Source organism: Hypanus sabinus, chromosome 4 (genome assembly GCF_030144855.1).
Source record: "Hypanus sabinus isolate sHypSab1 chromosome 4, sHypSab1.hap1, whole genome shotgun sequence".
In the NCBI taxonomy this organism is placed as follows: Eukaryota; Metazoa; Chordata; class Chondrichthyes; order Myliobatiformes; family Dasyatidae; genus Hypanus; species Hypanus sabinus.
The window spans coordinates 155,470,059-155,488,673 of NC_082709.1; the positions used below are offsets into that span (position 1 = coordinate 155,470,059).

Sequence of the window (18,615 nt, forward strand, 5' to 3'; positions counted from 1 at the left end):
GAGTAAGAACAGGAAGTTGGTGTCTGCTGTGGACCTGTTTCAGCAGGTGATTGCAGTGTGTGCAGGCTGTCTGGAAGGCTAAAGTTAATGTGTGCCATGAATAGCTTGATGGTGATAGCCATTAAGGAACTTTATCATCTTTTACTTAAGTACCAGGATGCTAGTGATATTCTTAAAACCCGTGGGAACCACAGACTGAACTGGGGGAGGTTAAAAAACCTTCAACCAGCCTCCCCTTTAAGGACTATGTGAATATTTTCATAAAGGGTAGTAATGCAGCCAGTATAATCAGAGACCCCACCCACACTGGACATTCTCTCTTCTCCCCTCTCCCATAGGGCAGAAGATACTAAAGCCTGAAAGCATCTACACCAGGCTCGTGGGCAGCTTCTGTCCCACTGTTATCAGACTCTAGAATGGACCTTGTACAATAAGATGGATTCTTGACCTCACAATATACCTTATTATGGTCTTGCACTTCATTATTTACCTGTACTGCACTTTCTCAGTTGCTTTTACACTTTATTCTGCATTGGTATTGTTTTACCTTGTTCTATCTCAATGCACTGTGTAATGATTTTGATCTATATGAACGTTATGCAGGAAAAGCTTATCACTGTATTTTGGTACATATGACTATAATACACCATACAAAATACCCAACAGCTAATCTGCACAGGGTTTAAAGGCATGGCCATGGATTCCATCCAGGCAAGATGCTTTCCACAGATTTACTATCTGGAAGACTGATATTATGTCTGCAAGAGTGACTCTGGGTTCAGATGTATTGGCGGCAGTAAGGATGGGTGATAACATACTAGTCCCTTCCGTGCAAGGAGTAAGAATGCAGTAAATGGCGAGAACCCCTGATGTAGAGAGGGATCTTGGGGTCCAAGACTATATCTTCTGAAAGTAGAAATACAAGCGGATAGGGTGGTAAAGAGTGTGTATGGTCTGTATCCTTTCATTGATTGGGCATCGAGTGTAAAAGTTGGGAAGTCAGTCTTTCTTTCAGAGTGGAAAAGTCATAGGTTTAAGGTGAGAGGGAGAGAGTTTAAATGGAGATACCTGTGGCAAGATTTTTAATAGGTATGGTAAGGGCATGGATTGTGCAGCTAGGAGTGGTGGAAGTAGAGAATCATTTAGATGGACAAATGAACAGGCAGGGAATAAAGGGATAAGGATCAAATATAAACATGGAAACAGAAAACCTACAGCATAATACAGGCCCTTCAGCCCACAATGCTGTGCCAAACATGTCCTTACTTTAGATATTATCTAGGGTTACCCATAGCCCTCTATTTTTCTGAGCTCCATGTACCCTATCCAAGAGTCTCTTAAAAGATCCTATCGTATTTGCCTCCACCACCATCGTCAGCAGCCCATTCCACTCACCACTCTCTGCATAAAAAACCTTACACTCTGTACCTACTTCCAAGCACTTTAAAACTGTGCCCTCTCATGTTAGCCATTTCAGCCCTGGGGAAAAAGCATCTGACTATTCACACAGTCATTGTCTCTTATCATCTTATAAACCTATATCAGGTTACCTCTCATCTTCCGTCGCTCCCAAGGCCAAGTTTACCCAATCTATTCTCATAAGGCATGAGAATCCAGGCATGTTGCAATCCAGGCAACATTCTTGTAAATCTCCTCTGCATCCTTTCTATGGTTTCCACATCCTTCCTGTAGTGAAGTGACCAGAACTGAGCACAGTACTCCAATACTCCAAACAGGTGTGATTAGTATAACTTAGCCTCAGTGGCACAGGCATGATGGGCATGTTCCTGTTCTGTACTTCTCCATGTTCCATATTTCATTGTATGTTCAGATTCAGATTCAGTTTATAATTATAAATGGAAATTTACCAGGAAGGAGGTTATTCTGCCTACTGTCCATGCTGACTTCCAACAGAGCAAACTCCTCTGTACCATTTCTCTCTCCTTATTTTTAAAAACCTACAAAGAGCAACTAAAAGAATCATTAGAAAGGAAAAAATGAAATATGAAAACAAGCAAGAAAACAATATCAAAGTGGATAGTAAAAACTTTTTCTAAGTATATTTAAAAAAAATAAAAGAGGGCTGAGAGTGGATATAGGACCACTTGAAAATGAGGCCAGAGAAGGGGACAAGGGGTTGGCAGATGAACTAAAATATTTTGCATTAGTCTTCACTGTGGAAGATGTTGTAGTATGTGAAGGAAGAGAAGTGAGTGCAGTTACCACTACAAGGGAGAAGGTGCTCAAAAAGACCCAAGGGTTCTGAAAGAGGTAGTGGTAGATATTGTGCAGGCATTGGCTTTCAAGAATCATTGGACTCTGGCATGGTTACAGAGGACTGGAAAATTGCAACTGTCACTCCACTCTTTAAGAAAGGAGGGAGGCAGCAGAAAGGAAATTATAGTCCAGTTAACCTGCTTCACATTCCTATTTGGATATGTCCGTACATGGCCTCCTCTACTGCCATGATGAGGCCAAACTCCGCTTGGAGAAGCAACACCTCATATACCGTCTGGGTAGTCTCCAGCCCCTTGGTATGAACATCGAATTCTCCAACTTCTGGTAATTCCCTCCCTCTCCCTTCCCCCATTCCACTTTCACTCTGTCTCCTCTTCTAGCTGCCTATCACCTCGCTCATGATTCTGCCTTCTACTACTACCCATTATGCTTTCCCTTTAGATTCCTTCTTCACCTCTCCTGCCTATCCCCTCCCTGCTTCCCCTCTGCCAGCCCTTGATCTTTCCTCTGATTGGTTTTTCACCTGGCACATTCCATCCTACCCCCCACCTTCTTTATAGGGCCCCTGCCCCCTCCTTCTGTTCAGACGAGGGGTCTCAGCCCGAAACGTTGACTGCTCCTTTCAACGGATGCTGCCCAACCTGCTGAGTTCATCCAGCTTGTTTGTACGTGTTGATTAGCCTGACCTCAGTGGTTGGGAAGATGTTGGAGTCAATTGTTAAGGATGAGATTAGAGAGTACTTGGTGACACAGGAAAAGTCAGCATCGTTTCCTTAAGGGAAAATCTTGCCTGACGAACCTGTTAGATTTCTTTGAGGAGATATACAAGTAGGATAGGTAAAGGGGATGCAGTGGATATTGTATATTTGGACTTTCAGAAGGCCTTTGACAGGTGCTACACATGAGGCTGCTTACCAAGTTAAGAGCCCATGATATTACAGAAAAGTTACATGGTTAGAGCATTGGCTGATGGGTAGGAGACAGTGGGAATAAAAGGATCCTTGTTTGATTGGCTGCTAGTGACTAGTGGTGTTTCGCAGGGATTGGTGTTGGGACTGCTTCTTTTTATGCTGTATATCAATGATTTAGATGATGAAATAGATGACTTTGTTGCCATGTTTGCAGACGATACGAAGATTAATGGAGGTGCAGGTAGAGTTGAGGAAACAGGTAGGCAGCCGAAAGACAGATTAGGAGAATGGACAAAAAAGTGGCAAATGAAATGCAATGTTGGAATAGAAATAAATGTGCAGACTATTTTCTAAATGGGGAGAAAATCCAGAAATCTGAGATGCAAAGGGATTTGGGAGTCCTTGTGCTGAACACCCCAAGGTTAACTTGCAGGTTGAGTCAGTGGTGAGGAAGGCAAATGCAATGTTTGCATTCACTTCAAGTGGTCTTGAATACAAGAGAAGGGGTGTGATGCCTAGGCTTTATAAGGCACTGGTGAGGCCTCACCTTGAGTTTTGTGAACAGTTTTGGGCTCCTCATCTATGAAAAGATGTGCTGGCATTGGAGAGGGTCCAGAGGCAGTTCACAAAGATAATCCCAGAAATGAAAGGGTTATTGTATGAGGAACGTTTGATGGCTCTGGGTCTGTACTCGCTTGAATTTAGAAGGTTGAGAGGGGATCTCATTGAAGCCTTTCAAATGTTGAAAGTCCAAGACAGAGTAGATGTGGAAAGGAAGTTTCCCGTGGTGGGGGAATCTAGGACAAGAGAGCACAGCCTCAGGATAGAGGGGCATCCATTTAAAACAGAGATGTGGAGAAATTTCTTTAGCTAGAAGGTGGTGCATTTGTGTTCTTTATTACCACAGGCAGCTGTGGAGGCCAGGTCATTGGGTGTATTTAAGGCAGAGATTGATAGGTTCTTGATTGGACTCTGCATCAAAAATTATGGGGACAAGGCTGAAGAATGGGGTTGAAGAGAGGGAAAAAAGGATCAGCCTTGACTGAATAGCAGAGCAGACTTGGTGGGCCAAATAGCCTAATTCTACTCCTATGTCTTATGGTTTATGGTTTTATTTCCCTATTTTAGAGTACTCAAGTACTAAACTAGTTCTTGTGTAATACTAATTACTTGTCTACTCAAATCTATCTCACCTGGAAAAACAAATTGAAGTTTTCCGACTTGTAGTTGTACTGCAGTTTGAGTGTATTTATGGCCTCTGAGGCCAATTAATGAAGCTCTATGGCCTAGAATTTCATTGAAAATGTGCAAGGTTTACACTTATGGTGAAAAAATTGTTTTTGTTAAAATTAATGCTTATTTAATAGGAATGCTGATCGAACTTTAACTTCTATTCATCTGCTTTAAATTGTCTTACCTGTCTAGAAATGGATCTGACTTCTTCCATGAAATCCCTGTTGCTGGCTATCACACAGTATAAAAATAGCAAATCTGAACAGAATGCTTTACAAATCCAAAGGCAATTGGATGTAAGTACAACATGCATTGCATGAAAAAATCTCTTCTATTGTGTGATTTTATGTGAAATCTTCTGGATAAGTAGATTGCAAGAATTCATAATGTTGTCAAATGCACAACCCTTGTTGAGAAATGAATATTTTCTAGTCTGGAAATGTTCAGCTAAATAAATTCTGATTTTTTTGTAGATAATTTGTGGAATGAAAGCAATACACATATTTGCAACAAATCAAAGTTTGCCAAGTGAATGTCTGAACAGTCTTGTGGAGCTTGTTGGTGATCCTAACATAAAGGTGACACTGACTCTGAAGATAATAGGATTACTCACTCAATTAGGTATTGTTTTAATTTGTTAGATTAAGTTAAATACTCTCATGCAACAAAATTCATTTACTTTTCATGACTTATTATCACAGAAATGTATTATGGTGGTATTGTAGACTTTGTTAGGAAATTAATATCTGTTTACACAACTCTTTCATGCTTACAAGTAAAATTGCTGCCATATACTTGTATTGATCTCTGAAACTGTAGAGAGAGAACAAATATACTTAGGGATTTTCCAAAAAGCATTTTTAAAAAATACTCCTGTGCAAAAATAGTATCTATTCAGAAAAAGTCTGTGCACCTCTGCCTCAAGTGTGGGGAAAAAAATGATAAATGTTTAATGTTGAAATTTATGCAATATGCACTATGTGGAACTATTGGAATCATATTCAGAAGGTTAGTGAAATTTAAAAGGGGAAAAATTTTATAGAATGAATTAGTAATATTAGAAGTAGTAATCTGGAACAGATGAATGTTCAAAAAGGGGTGAGCAACTAGGAAATAAATTAAATCAAAGAGAATCAGAATCGGGTTTATTATCCCCGGCATGTGCCGTGACATTTGTTAACTTAGCAGCAGCAGTTCAATGCAGTACTAAGTGAGTGTGTGTGTATATATAATCTATATATATATATATATATATACACACATACATATACGATATACACGCACACACTCCATATATATTAAAAGCAATTTATAAAGTAACTACAGTAAAATGCAAAAGTATTAGACTGGGTCTTGACCTAAAATATCGACTGTCCATTTCCATAGATGTTGTCTAACTCATTGAGTTTGTCCAGCATCTTATGTGTTGCTCTAGATTTTTGTTTGCTGAGGCCTGGTTTGGGCAGAAAAACACAAGAACCATATCCTTTGCAGCATTAAGGCAAATATTGCTGACTTCATAAATTTTATCATTATAAATGCCGGAGAGGGAGGAAGAAGTGTTGGAGATATAAAAGATTAGAATCTGAAGTGAATAAAAAAGCAATGAACAGTCAGTATTTTGGGTCAAGACCTATTAACTGGACTGATAGAAGGGAGATAGCCAATTTAAAGAGGTGAGGGATAGAGGTGCAGAAAGAGCTGGCAAGCATTAGGTAGATCTAAGTGAAGAGGGGTGATAATCAGATGGATGAGGAAAGAATGATGATAGTGACAGTGGTGCTAGGTGCAGGCAATAAATGGCTGCAGGTAGTAGAATCTAATTAGTTAGGGAAATGGAGCATTGAACCAAATAAGGGAGCTGGGGTAGGCAGATTGGATCAGTATGGGAAGGGAACCCAGTAGAAGGAGCATAGTTGATGGGCAGATGGAGTGGGTTTAGTGGAGAAATAAAACAGGGTGACTGGGTGTGGGTCTTGGAGTGTGTGTTATTGGAAGCAGATAGATCAAAAGGAGAGAGAAGAGAACTGGGACAGCAAGGAACAGGTTTCCTGAAATTGGTTAATTCACCATTCTTGCTGTTGGATTGTGGACTACCGAGGCAGAATATGAGATGCTGTTTCTTTAGTTTGCCTTTAGTCTCAACGTGGTGACACAGGAGACTGGGGAAGTGTGCAACCTGTACATTGAATTCTCCTTTCTTTCGTGATAGTATTAAGGTAAAGTAAGAGCTAAGTATTCAAAAAGGAACAACACGTTGATTATAAAGGAATCATATTAATTATTATATTTAATTAATTTTCAATGGAGAACTAAAACATGGAGTTACTTGTTCCTGTTGTGTTTAATTACTTTGCCATGGCAAGTTTGATGGTCTGTTAGTTTACTCCATAATAAAGACTGAAGAATTTCATTGAGCCCTTTTGGTAAAGCATTAAAAGGTTCAAAGGTCCAATTTAATGTCAGAGAAATGTATATAATATACATTCTGAAATGCTTTTTCTTTGCATTGAGCTATGTTTTATTATTTGGATATTGAATGAATAAGGACACTTCTGAATTTGTTAGTGTCCTATAACTCACCTCTAAATAATTTGAATTAGGAATTATGAATATATTGTATGAATAATGAATAACTTAATCAACTATAGGCAGATATAAATACACAGACTTCTGTTTTATTCTTTTGTGTACTAATGATTGAATTAGATTAAAATTTATCCTTTCTTGAATTCCTTGAATGCATTTTTGAATAATAGGATGATTTTCACTGCAACACAAATTGCAATGCAAACATTACATAAGTGTTCCCTTCTAAATTGTTTAATGGTAAATCATTTCTTTTTCTTTATGAATATTTAATTTGATTAAGTCTCAATATTCAGTTCATACGCCAACAGCCATCAGCACAGTTTGCTTCTTTTGTTCCTAAGGGGACCTTTTCTTTTCCTGGTTACCCTCTTCCTCTTTATGTATATACAGAATGCCTTGAGATTCACCTTAATCGTGTCTACCAATGATATCTCATGGCCCCTTTTTGCCTTCTTTTTCACTGTTTTATTTTGTTGTTAATTTTTTAAACTAGCCTTAATGATTAAAGAAGGAACAGTCCTAAATTTTTGTGGCTTTGTAAGCAATCCCTGATACAGCTGAGTGTGAGGATGAGTTATGTGTGCAATAGCTAGATGAACTTTAACTTCCCTCTATAATAAAATCTAGTATCACATCCTCATGAAGGAAGTTGCAATTTTATGTAGTATTGCCATTACTTGGACATATTTGTTTTAAGTTATATTTTTCATTGTTTTTCACTATTTTAGATGAGTTTCCTCTTTTAATTATATTTTTTTCTGTTGTAGCATCAGGTAGTGAGACCAGAGAAATATTGCATACATACAACCTTATCAGTGCACTTGCAGCAGTGGTTCATCATAACAGTACAACTCCCAAAGAACAAGTGGTATTGCAGGTAAGAGTACATGTAAATGGGGGTCTACTTTTTGTAGTTTTTTTAATATAAACATTCCTGGATGTGATTACTACTACAAGGCCACCATTTATTTATTGCTCCTTACTGCTATTAAGGATGTAGTCATTGGATGCTTCTTGAATTGTTCCAATCTAGGTAATGTCTGTACTTGCAATGCTGTTAGATCTTCTTCTGCTAATACATTCCCCTTATATGAAGGTTAAGTGTAAAAATGTTTGTTCCTATGTAGCGTTCTTTTTGATTTACAACTTATTGAGCAACTAGCTACTATACCTATGATTGGCTGGGTTATCATGCTGCCAATGTTGATGTAAAGTTGATTCTGATTAATTGGGACACTTTGGGACAAGCACATTTTGGCCCAATTATGTGGCTGTCCCAATTAGCCAAAGTTTCATAGAAATGGTTAAAAAGGTATAAAAAAAATTACCATTTAACTGAGTAACAAATTATGCATTTAAATGAAATACAGAACAAATTAGAACACTACCAATATTACTACAGTACAGGTTTCCCCGGCTATTCGAAGGTAAAGCATTCCTATGAAATGGTTCGTAAGCCGGAATGTTGTAAAGTGAAGAAGCAATTACCATTTATTTATATGGGAAAAATTTGTGAGCGTTTGCAGACCCAAAAAATAACTTACCAAATCATGCCAAATAACACATAAAACCTAAAATAACAGTAACATATAGTAAAAGCAGGAATGAGCTGATAAATACACAGCCTATATAAAGTAGGAATACTTTTCTCCAATTATTGCAGCACTGTCCACCGTAAAATCTCACGCAAGTGCTCTCAGCAGCACTCGTGGCAAAAACACTTGGCACAAGCGGTCTTGGCAGAAACACACGGCTTAAGCACTGTCAACAGAAGCACCCTTTCCAGTAACCTTTAAGCTATGAAGCTGCCAAATCGTACCAAATAACACATAAAAATACACAGTCTATATAAAGTAGAAATAATGTACATCCAGTGTAGTATCACTTACTGGAATCAGGAAGACAGTGAGAACACTGATGATGGTGTGTTAGGCTGAGTCATTGGTAGTTGGGGTGGTGGGAGGTAGAGGAGACTGGGGTGTCATCTCATAGTCGTCTGTTTCCATCAGGGCAGGCAGGTCACCTTCTTCTATGTCTGCCTGCCTCAATGTCGAAGGTCAAGGTTCGTTGTCTGCTGTGGCTGATGTGGAAGGCTTGAAAAAGGACAGTATGCTTGACTGCTTAGCCTCACGCATTATTCTATCATACAGTTCTCGGTAAGCACTCAAACTATCCTGCAAATATGCCCTAAACCTACGTACCCTTTCAAAATTGAAGTCATACTTTTCTGCAATCATTGCAGCATTGTCAATCGCAGCAAAAATCTCAGGCAATTGCTTCACGTTCAGTTCCTGGACGAATTCACTTTTGGGCCTTTCACTACTGTGTTCGGCTTCAATTGTTATCCTTTCCTCTTCATCAGCTCTTCATCTGTCAGTTCTTGGTCATGGGATGCCAAAACCTCTTCAACATCATCTTTGTCAACCTTCCCAAACCCTACGCCAAACTCACTATATCCTTACTTCGTTCACCACAATTGAAACACTTTACTATGTCTAGTTTTACACTAAGTGTAACACCCTTACACACTCTTTTAGGCTTTTCTGATACCTTAGAACTCATCTTGCTAATGGTTGCACAAAATAAATCGACATAAAGCACAGATGCTCACAGGCACGAGTTTAAGCAACGCCGGCTAGAATGCAGTTCCGGGAGAGGAGCTTGGCTGTTTGGCGTGCGCGCTGCCTTTTTTCATAACAATGAAAACACCATCTTAGTGAAAACAGGTAACTAATGTAGGTCTTTCGTAATAGAGAGGTGTTGTAAAGCGAACGTTCGAAAAATGGGACATCTGTAATATAAAACAATGTATTAGTTCCAATTACTTATTGGTGGAGGAATTCATCCAGTGTTTGCTGCCGTGTCCTTTTGATTGACTGTAAATGAACAAAATCAGCGCAGACATCCAGTGCAGATAATGGACTGCCTTCATATAATGCTTTTGACAGTTGCATCCTTCAAATCTTCATTTCCGTTGTAGTATTCAAGATGATTGTAATACCTTCAAATTCTAAGCAATGTTCCCTCCAAGATGTGCGTGCACACACATCTTTTGCTACAAGTTCTCAAAGGAATTTAAACTGCAAAAAAGGTTGTCACCCTCTATCTCATGGGCATATTAATTATGTTTCACGATCGTACAACATCACATTTCCTTTACTGCTTTCTGATGTGGAAGATGTGGACTATGTGGAGCTTGCTATGATTTCTCTGCAGATTTTAGAACTGGCTTACTTATACTGTCTTTATTGAAGAAATTATACAGTGCACACGTTGTCACGGGGCAAAAAATTGCACATCAAGATCTTTGCACACACAAGTCATTACAGATTAGAAGGAACATTGATTCTAACTAACTTGTTGAAGTAGTGCAATCATTTCATTTTTGCTCCTGGCTGTTTCTGACACCTTCAAGCTTGAATGCTTGAAACTGCAGTGAGTAAAATAGTTTTCAACTGTCTTCTTGTTCTTGCTAAGTATCAGTGACAAAAGTCACTGCTTTTTAAAAACAGGCACACACATGTAAAACTATTTAAAAATAGTTGGCTCTAAGCACTAACGGCCTCACAAGTGCAGGCAACTGATGCAAGTTAGAAATTGTTTGCTGACCATCTCCTGTACCAATTAAGCAGCATAGTGTCCCAAATAAACAAACTGAATCCTTGCTGTTTTCTTGATCAGTGTTTTGTTCTTTCAGAGTTGTCTCAAATAAGTAGCTGCTCTGATTAACTGATCGCCCAATTAACTGGAATCTACTGCATTAATTTCCATACATTTGGATTTTATAGCTCCTGGTAAATTAAATAAAATGTAACTTAAACATATTCAAACACAATCAAATTCTAAAATGATAAATCTAACTTAAATTTGTTTGTGATATATAAATGATTTGGATAAAGGTATAGGTTGGTCAAGTTTTATATTTATACACACACATATATAATGTGACGTTGAAACTTAGAGTAAAATTCATATGTATATAACGTGAAGAAAGTTGTCGCCTAAGCTGCAAACTGGTTTCCATATTCAAAAAGCCGATTAACCTTTGTCTGTCAAAATTTTTAACTCACAATATTTTCTTCCACAGTGAGTGATTCACTTCCTGACTTCCCAAATCATTTCTTCTGTCTGAAAGCCATTTCAGAAATGTGATTTTTTTTAAAAGGATATATAATAAATATAATGCCTTTTCCAGCAAAGATCTGTGCCAAATATATCTTACCTTTGAAAATAAGTTAATATTTCAGCACAAGATGAATATAGTTAATTGATTTTAAGGTTCATGTGCCTTGCTCAGATTTGATCATTATCAATTATTGTGTATTTTTAACAGAGCCTGCAGCTTCTACAGAAAATAACTTATAACACCAGAGTGTTTCATTGTGGTACAAATGTTGATGAACTAATTGCATTTCTGGTGAAACATGTGTAAGTTTGTAACAATTTTATGATCTTAAATTGAATAACTCTGATAAATTATGAAGCTCTGATATTTTCATCCTTTTGAAATTCATACTCTCTTAAATGTCTTAATTAATTAATAGTCTATCTCCATTTCCATGCTACTGCCTCTTTGATATCCAACATCTTTAAGTTGAATATCTTTGGATATCCAACTGCTCCTTGGTTAATGTTCCGCTGGTCAAATTAACTTTTTCCTTTAGCATTATTGCCTTCAATATTTATGCGATCATCATTATCCTCTAATCATTAATCCTTTTATTGCTAACTATTTCTAAATCTTTTGAAAATATAATTGCACCACTATATGTTCACTATCATAAATATTGTTATTAATTCATCCGGTCTGATATTTGGTCTATGTAAAGAGCTTTATCTTCTCTGATCAAAGGTGTTGAAGCAATTCTCTATGTTTTAAGTAGAAGGTAGTCTGCAAATGCTAAAGATCTTGAGCAACTCACACAGAATTCTGGAGGAACTCCAGGAGCTGATATGCTGGAATGGGAAGTCCAATTGAAATGGGTGGCCATCGGGAGATCCCACCTTTTGCAGTAGATAGTGCAAAGTTAATTGACAAAGCTACCCCTAATCAATGTCAGGTCTTGCTGAGGTAGAAAAGGTCATTCAGGGAGCACCAGATACAATAGATGACCCCTACAGACTCACAGGTGAAGTGTCACCTCACCTGGAAGGACTGTTCTGGGCCCTGAATGGTGCTGAGGGAGGAGGTGTAGAGGCAGTTGTAGCACTTGTCACACTTGAAGCGATAAATGCTAGGAGGGATGAGTGGATAAGTGAGTCACATAGAAAGCGATTCCTATGGAAAGTGGAGAGTGAGGTCGAAAGTTGGGGATGGGAAAGATATGCTAGTGATAAGATCCTGTTGATATTTCCACATGAGGTAAATGAGAGATCACCAAGAAGTCAAATTCACTTTTTAGAGGCAGTTAGGGAATGAGTGGAAAGTTATAACTAAGGTTGAGGTATATATGCAGCACTTACCTAAGTACAGTACATCAGGAATTAGAGAATGAAAAGTTTTTTTTTCAATAGTTCTGTGAAGAAGTAGGCAGAAGGTATTAGTGTAGTTGGCCAATAGATTACTAATTTAATTGGTTCGGCACAACATTGTATGTTGAAGGGCCTGTTAATGTGCTGTACTGTCCCATGAATGGCAACAATCAAGCAGAACAGAATCCCTTCTATGGATTCGGTTGAACCTAAAGATCCATTTTCAGTGCTCTGTACACTCTATGTAATCCTTTTTAAAAATTGTGAAAACCATACAAAATGTAATTTGGATATTAGATAATAAAAACTACAGCAAAACGTGTGTTCTTACTCTTTATTAACAATCTTGTGAAGTATAATCATAAAAGCTAGGTAAGAAATGTTCAGAAAGTTCAGTTTATTATTTCAGTCATCTAAACACATCTACCTAAACACAAAGTGCATTAAAGGAAAATTAATAATTTTAACTATTAATGAACTTATTTTTGAACTCCGAGTCAATATTTGGAAGATTTTGTTGGTTAGAGCATAAGATATAAGAGAAGAATTAGGCCATTTGGCCCATTTCATCATGGCTGATCCAATGTTCCTCTCAGCCTCAATTTTTGGCCTCCCTGTATCCCTTTCAGGCCCAGACCAATCAAAAATCTATCAACCTGTGCCATAAATATACATAAAGACATAGCCTCCACTTCTCCACAGCTGCCTGTGGTAAAAGTTCCACAGATTTATCACTCTCTGGCTAAAGAAATTCCTCCACACCTCTTTATTCTAAGGCTGTGCCCTTTGTTCTTAGACTCACCCACCATAGGAATCATCCTCCCTACATCCACTTTATCGAGGCCTTTCAACATTTCACATCTCATTCTTCTGAATTCTAGTGAATACAGGCCCAGAGCCATCAAATGCTCTTCATATGATAAGCCATTCAATCCTGGAATCATTTTTGTGAACCATCTTTTGAATTCTTTCCAGTTTCAGGTCATTCTTTCTAAGATAAAGGGCCCTAAACTTGCTCTTATATTGAAATGAGTGCTAACGTTGCATTTGCCTTCCTCACCATATACTCAACCTATAACTTAACCTTTTGTGAATCCTGTACCTTAGTTTTTTGTGTTATCTCCCCATTTAGAAAATAGTCAACACTTTCATTTCTTCTACCAAAGTGCATGACCATACACTTGCCAGCACTCTATTCCATCTGCCAGATCTTTGTTCATTCTCCTAATCTGTCCAAGTTTTTCTATAGCTTCTCTACTTCCTCAGAACTACCTGCCTCTCAACCTATCTACATATCATCTGCAAACCTTGCAACAAAGCCATCAATTCCATCATCCAAATCATTGACATATAATGTAAAAAGAATTGGTCCCAACACAGACCCCTTTGGAACACCACAAGTCACCAGCAGCTAGCCAGAAAAGGCTCCCTTTATTGCTACTCTTTGCCTCCTGCCAATCAGCCACTGCTTTATCCATGTTAGAATCTTTCCTGCATTACCATGGGCTCCTAGCTTGTTAAGCAGCCTCACGGCACCTTGTCAAAGGCTTCTGAAAATCCAAGTACCCAACATTAACTGATTTGCTTTTGTCTATCCTGATTGTTAAATTCAAACTGATATATCGGGCAAGATTTTCTCTTGAGGGAACCATGTTGACTACGGCCTATTTTATCATGTGCCTCCAAGTACCTTGAGATCTCATCAAGCTGCCCTTGCAAACCATCTCATAAGCATTCCAGAAATTCCCCCTCTAGGAATCCACCACCAATCTGATTTTCCCAATCTCCCTGCAGATCGAAATCCCCCATGACTATTGTAATGTTGCCCTTTTGGTGGTCTGTATACAACTCCTAACAGGGTCTTTTTACCCTTGCAGTTCCTTAGCTTTATCCACCTTCTGACTCTATGTCACCTCTTTCTAATGATTTGATTTCATTTTTTTACAACAGAGCAACATCGCCCTCTCTGCCTTCCTGCTTATCCTTTGAATACAATGAATATCTTTGGATGTTAAGCTCCCAGCTATCATCTTTCAACCATGATTCAGTGATGCCTACAACACCAGACCTACCAATCTGCAACTGTCTTACAAGTTGATGTACCTTACTCTGTATACTCCATGCATTCAGATACACCATCTTAAGTCCTGTATTCATTCACCCTTTCCGATTTTATCACATCATGCTCAACCTTTTGATTCATAACTTTGTCTGAGGTCTTACCAACATCTGCCTCCACTACCTCTCGACTAACTGTTCTGGAATTCTGGTTCCTATCCCTCTGCAACTCTGCTGTAAACCCCACCGTGCAGCATTAACAAACCTTCCTGCTAGGATATTAGTCCCCCTCCAGTTCAGGTGCAAACCGCTCCTTCTGTGCAGGTCCCACCTTCCCTAGAAGAGAGCCCAATGATCCAAAAATCTTTTACCCTCCCTCCCACACCAACATCTTATCTGCATGTTAAACAGTATGATCTTCCTAGCTCTAGCTGCACTAACGTGGCACAGGTAGCACTCCTGAGATGACAATCCTAGAGATCCTGCCCGTTAACTTAACACCTAACTCCTTAAACTCCCTATTCAGAACTTTATCACTCGTCGTACCCATGTCATTGGTACCAACATGAACCATGACTTCCGGCTGTTCAGCCTCCCACTCAGTCTGAGATATCCCAGACCCTGGCACCCAGGGAGGCAATATACCAACAGGGAATCTCGTTCTCACTCACAGAAACTTCTGTCCATTCCCCTAACAAATATTTTATCACCATAGCGTACCTCTTCCCCCTTCCCTTCTGAGTCACAGAGGCAGACTCAGTGCCAGATACCCAATTACTGTGACTTTCTTCTGATAGGTCATTCCACCCCAATGATATCTAAAGTGCTTATCCTGTTGTTGAGGGGGATGGCCGTAGGGGTACTCTGCACTGGCTCCTTAACCCCCTTTTCCATTATTATATAAGTGGTTCTTAGTGTACACATGTTCTGGTCATACTAGATTTTCCTTTCATATTGCAGATGTTAATTTTGTGCTATCATTTTATTCAGCATACATAAAGGAAGCCTCTAATTTAAATACATTCAATATCGGGCTATACACAATTGCATCATAACAAGAACATCAGCTAGTTAATTGTATGAAATTTAACCAGGTTAGGTATCATAATTCGCTCATTTAGTATTTACTATCAGGTATATTTCTTCAGTGGAACTAAATGCATGGTTGATCTCCACCATCCCTAATTTCTTTCCTACTTTACAGTGAAATAATAATTGTTGAGACCTGAATACAAAAGTTTTGGCGAACAATCCAGTGCAGTACTGTGAAGCACTGCACTTAGAGAGGTCATTTGGATGACCTTCGTAATTGAGAACCTGCCTGATGTCTGGTGGATATGAAAGATCCCATGACACTATTTAAAACATTAGGAGAGGAATTATCCCTGGCTAATATATGTCCTTCAGTCAACATCAGTAAAAACAGAATGTCTGATTGACATCTAATTGCTCGTATGAGTAAATTGGCTGTTGTGGATGACTTGATTGACCAGACCAAAAGAGCACTTAAAATGATTAGTTAGTTGTAGCACTATTGAAAATGTCTTGGGTTTTATGAAAGGCAGTATATTATTACAAGCTCATATTTAATTGCTATTTCTCCATACTTTAAAATATCTTCAGTAAATTCATTTCATGCAAACTAATTAATGTGAATTTCATTGTAATGCAGTCAAGCCCCAGAAGATGAGCTCACTTTACCATGTCTAGGATTGATGGCAAACCTTTGTCGCCACAACTTCTCTGTTCAAGCCTATATAAAATCATTGGTAAGATGATTCTGTTTTTCTCTTTGAACATATCAAAACTAAGGTAAATCTGTGTAAAATCTATTCATATTCTAGATTCAAAAACTGGCATTTGTTAGTTTTGTGCACTGAGCAACTTTAGGGAAGCAGAACTGGAACACACTTCAGCAAACCAGTTATTGATACTTTTAAAATATTGTATTGCATTGTTGAAACATTTCATAAATAATTATTGTGGATTATATCATGTAAGAATTACTCATTTTATTTATTTTTCTTTTTATTATGTTGAATATTGCCTGATAGGCAGTGCGTAGGGAAGAGGGTTTAATTTTCAGGTTGGAAACTTGTAAATAAATAGACCACCACATAAATCAGTATGAGGACAGTTGTGGTTTATGATACAAGTTAGAGAATGTAACTGAATATAACCACATTTGTAAGCCCCATAAAAGACTTATCCATAAGATAAAGATGCATAGAGTTGGGGGTGATGTATTAGCATGGATAGAGGATTGCTGAACTAATAGAAAGCAGAGAGTTGGGATGTATGGGTGTTACTCTGGTTGGCAATCAGTGGTGATCAGTGTGCCACAGAGGTCGGTGCTGAGCCTGCAACTGTTCACACTTTATATGATTATTAACACTTTTACTATCTGTTTTTACATTTTGTGCTAGTTTATTTTCATAATCTAGCTTCCTTTACTTTATTGCTCGCTTAGTGGTACTTTGTTGCTTTTTAAAGTTTTCCCAATCTTCCAGTTTCCCACTACTTTTGGTGACTTTGCATGCACAAGCTTTTCATTTAATGTCTTCTTTTATTTCCTTCGTTATCCAAGGCTGGCTCTCCCCACCCTTACAGTCCTTGCTTTTAACTGGAATATACTTTCGTTGAGCACAGTGAAAAATCTCTTTGAAAGCCTTCCACTGTCCCTCAACTGTCCCACCAAATAGCCTGTGATCCCAGTGTACACTAACCAAATCCTCCCACATTCCATTGTAGTCTCCATTATTTAGGCGTAATACACTGGTTTTAGATTGAACATTTGCACCCCCATTTGTATGAGAAATTCAATCATACTGTGGTCACTCTTTCCAGGAGGATCCCTAACTACAAGATCACTAAATTTACCTGTCTCTTTGTACAGGACCAGATCTAAGATAGCATATTGCCTTGTAGGTTCAGTAACATGCTGTTCAAGAAAGCCATCATGGATGCATTCTGTGAAATCCTCCTCAAGACTGCCTCAGCCAACTTGATTCACCCAGTCTATGTGCAAGTCTCCCACCATAACTGCTGTTTCATTCTTACGTGCCTCAGATATTTCTGTTTATTGCCTGTGTCACTATAATGTCATTACTCGGCTGATTGACAACTCCCCCCAGTGATTTTTCCCTTTATAATTCCTAATTTCTACCCAGATGGATTCAGCATTCTGCTTTTTAGATGTTATATCGTTTCTCACTACCCTCCTGATCTCATCCTTAATTAGTATCCCACCTCCCTTACGTTTCTGACCATCCTTCCATATTACCTGATATCCTTGGATATTTAATTCCCAGTTCTCTCCACCTGCAACCATATCTCTACAATGGCCACTAAATCATATCTCTTTTTGTACAGATTTGTGCCACAAGTTCACTGACCTTGTTTTGAATACCATAGGCATTCAAATAAAGTGCCCTTACACTCATTGTGCTTTTAAAATCTTGTAATCTTTTACTCTTTTGCACTTGACTTTCCTTCACTCCCCTCTTACTTTTCTCTTTTAATCTTTTGCTTTTTCTTTATCTTCGTCCACACTTTTCTTTTTCACTTTATCCATCCTTTCCCAATCTGTTGAACCCACTCCCATACTATTTAGTTTAAAGCCCTATCCACAGCACGAGTTATGCGATTCATTAGGATCCAGGTGCTATCGTGGTTCAGGTGGAGCCCATCCCATTGGTACAGCTCCCTCCTTCCCCAATATCCACTTCTCCCACATTAATCCTTGAGCCACACATTTGACTCTTTAATCTTCTTGACCCTATGCCAATTTGCAAGTGGCTCAGGTAGTAATCCAGAGATTACTACCTTTTCAGTTCTGCTTTTTAATTTAGTCCCTAGTTGCTCAAATTCCCTAAGCAGAGCCTATTTCCTTGTTCTTCCTATGTCATTTGTATAACCATACCAACTGGTTCTTTCCCCTCCCACTGCAAATTCTTCTGCATGTCTGATAAGATATCCCGAACCTGGGCACCAGGCAGGGAACTCCGCCTTTGGAACACTATCCTCGCGATAGAGAACGATATCTATTCCCTTGACTATACTATCCCCAATTACCACTACATTTCGACTCTCCCACCACTCCCCCCCCCCC

General features: G+C 38.6%; 1 protein-coding gene across 3 annotated transcripts in view; it reads left to right on the forward strand.

Moving 5' to 3' along the window:
• Positions 1 to 18,615, forward strand: part of cip2a (cellular inhibitor of PP2A) — a 90,317-nt gene that overhangs the window by 5,181 nt on the left and 66,521 nt on the right. For all 3 annotated transcript variants that reach the window (XM_059968513.1, XM_059968511.1, XM_059968514.1), the window contains exons 2-6: positions 4,575 to 4,678; positions 4,856 to 5,003; positions 7,742 to 7,851; positions 11,308 to 11,402; positions 16,177 to 16,273. In XM_059968513.1, coding sequence (XP_059824496.1) covers positions 4,577 to 4,678; positions 4,856 to 5,003; positions 7,742 to 7,851; positions 11,308 to 11,402; positions 16,177 to 16,273 — 552 coding nt within the window. In that variant the 5' untranslated portion in view covers positions 4,575 to 4,576. The remainder of the gene's footprint in view (positions 1 to 4,574; positions 4,679 to 4,855; positions 5,004 to 7,741; positions 7,852 to 11,307; positions 11,403 to 16,176; positions 16,274 to 18,615) is intronic.